The 2,140-nt window shown below is 43.8% G+C and overlaps 1 protein-coding gene across 1 annotated transcript; it reads right to left on the bottom strand.

Annotated features, from left to right (window-relative positions):
* Window positions 1-750: 750 nt before the first annotated feature.
* TAS2R40 (taste 2 receptor member 40) lies at window positions 751-1,781 on the bottom strand. The gene has a single exon (XM_017895287.1). The coding sequence runs from the start codon at window positions 1,743-1,745 to the stop codon at window positions 774-776; it is 972 nt and encodes a 323-aa protein (XP_017750776.1). The 5' UTR covers window positions 1,746-1,781; the 3' UTR covers window positions 751-773.
* Window positions 1,782-2,140: the final 359 nt, after the last annotated feature.

The raw sequence follows: 2,140 nt of genomic DNA on the forward strand, positions 1-2,140 counted from the left end.
AATAAAGCATTGAACTGACCCTTCACATATTCATCTGCCATTCTATAACTCATCTTTATCTCCAAACATCCTTTCTAGACTATTGGTTTTTACCCATCCCCTCCCTTTTGGCATCATCTTCTGGAATTCCTAGGATCAGGATGTCACCCTATCACTCCACTAATAGCACACATGGCCTGCTTTTAGTCAAATCCGAAGTCTTTTTCTTCACCCTTTACTTTCCTCGGAACCTCTGCAGCACTTGATAATTTCTGGCAGCCTTTCTTTCCTGAATCTTCTTTCTCTGTAGCCACTCTGGTTTCCCTTCTACCCCGTGGACTGAGTGCTGTGCTCTGCTTCACCAGCCCTAACTGTGTGTTAGTTGGGTGTCTTAAGTAGGATGATGATGTAATTCTTCATCCAGACCATGATATTCTTGAGAATTGAAGGGTGCTCAATTGACAACAGACAATAAACAGAGATTGTCCCTGGCAAACCGATATGTCTGGCCACCCTCTCCTTAAGGCTCAGGAGGAGAAGAAAGCAAAGAGATCTCAGGGCAGGATATGAATGAACATAGTTCAAGGAACTTTCAAAGTCCATCTTCAGGTTTCTTGGTTACTTCTGTTTAGAATCTCAAGTTAAAAATTCAGCTTCATATTCATAAAAGGGTCATGTTTTCTGAGAAGTGTCAGAGCAGGTTTGGGAGAGAAGAGATGGGTGAGGAGAGAGTTCTACCTGAGGAAAAGGCAGAAGTGGTTGGACCAGGTCCCGCAGTCCTCCCTGAGTTCCAGTCACAGAGTCTGCCCTTTTAGGTAAAGAGGAACTTGGCATTGAAACCGCTTCCAGGCTCTTCTCAGCCCAGGGTTGCCCAAGATCAGTTGTATTGAGTGGCCAGCAGGGTAGGCAGCCATGATGATCTTGCACAAAATATTCCAGTAACTGTAAGTGTCAAAGATGTTGGACATGGAAAGAAATAGAGCAACTGCATTGAAAATGTAGAGGATGAGAAAGTAGCTGGTGGCTTTGATGGCCCCTATGTGAGCCTTCATGCTGGGGTCCCTGGACCCTGTGGTGTTGCTTCCCATGTGTAGGGTGTGTCTCTTGAGAGAGAGGATCAGCAGGGTGGCTGCCAGGATGAACATGATCAGAGGAATGAAGATCCCCATGTTATAGAAAAATACCAGGTTAACCATATTGGTCTCAGAGAAGTACTTCTTCTCCGTGGAGTTGTAGGAGGGGATAGGAAAGGAGCTATTCACATACACATTGAAGACATCTTTCGTGAGAGGAAAACTGAAGCTTAAGGAAACCAACACTGACAGCCTGAGGAGCCAAGGCATCAGCACTGTGATTTTCCTCTTCATCAGGAAGAACAAAGGATGACTAAAGTTTGCAATTCTAAGACAATAGAAGACTTTGAGCCAGGCAGCAAACCAGAGATTGGAATGGTTCAGAAAGACAGTGATGACTTTGAAGAGGATATACACTGTGTTTTGGTTATAAACAATTCGGAATAGCAGACTGAAAATGTTCTCCAGCATCATCCAAATCTGTAGCAAGAGCCTGGAAAAGCTCAGCATCAACATAATGCAGTCACCAGTGGGGAGTGTTTTGCCCCTGGCCCACTCAGCCCCATAGATGGCCGTGATGAAGCCACTCCCAAGGATGCCAGTGATGCACTCTATTCCGGAGACCACCAAGGTGAAGTTGGCCTTGAACCTGGATATGTCTTTGTCTGTGGCATCTGTGTTCATGGTTGCCATTCTCTTCGATCCTGACTTTCAGGTTTCTGTGCCAAGAACGGGTAACTGCTCTGCAATCTTCTGACCCTTGCTCAATGTTATTGTAATTTCGCCCCCCTCATTAATGGTTATTTCCAATTTTTCTCCATTTGTTTATCACATGACCACATGCAAATAATGAGAGGATCTGGTTACTGGGTCTGTCTCAATTTTTCATAAAGATACATTTGTCTTGGGCTTTCAGAAGCTCACTGGAAAAAATTTGAGACACGTTTCTAGCTCAACACCTTCCTACCTTATTTACTTTAAGTCCACATTTACCTGATAAGGCATGAATACAAGGCCTTTTTACTTGTCTCACAAGATCTCTGTTACCTGCTAAATTATTTATAAAAGCTCATACAGCTTTTAAAATC

Source organism: Rhinopithecus bieti, unplaced genomic scaffold, assembly GCF_001698545.2.
Source record: "Rhinopithecus bieti isolate Rb0 unplaced genomic scaffold, ASM169854v2 scaffold_26569, whole genome shotgun sequence".
Taxonomy (NCBI): Eukaryota; Metazoa; Chordata; class Mammalia; order Primates; family Cercopithecidae; genus Rhinopithecus; species Rhinopithecus bieti.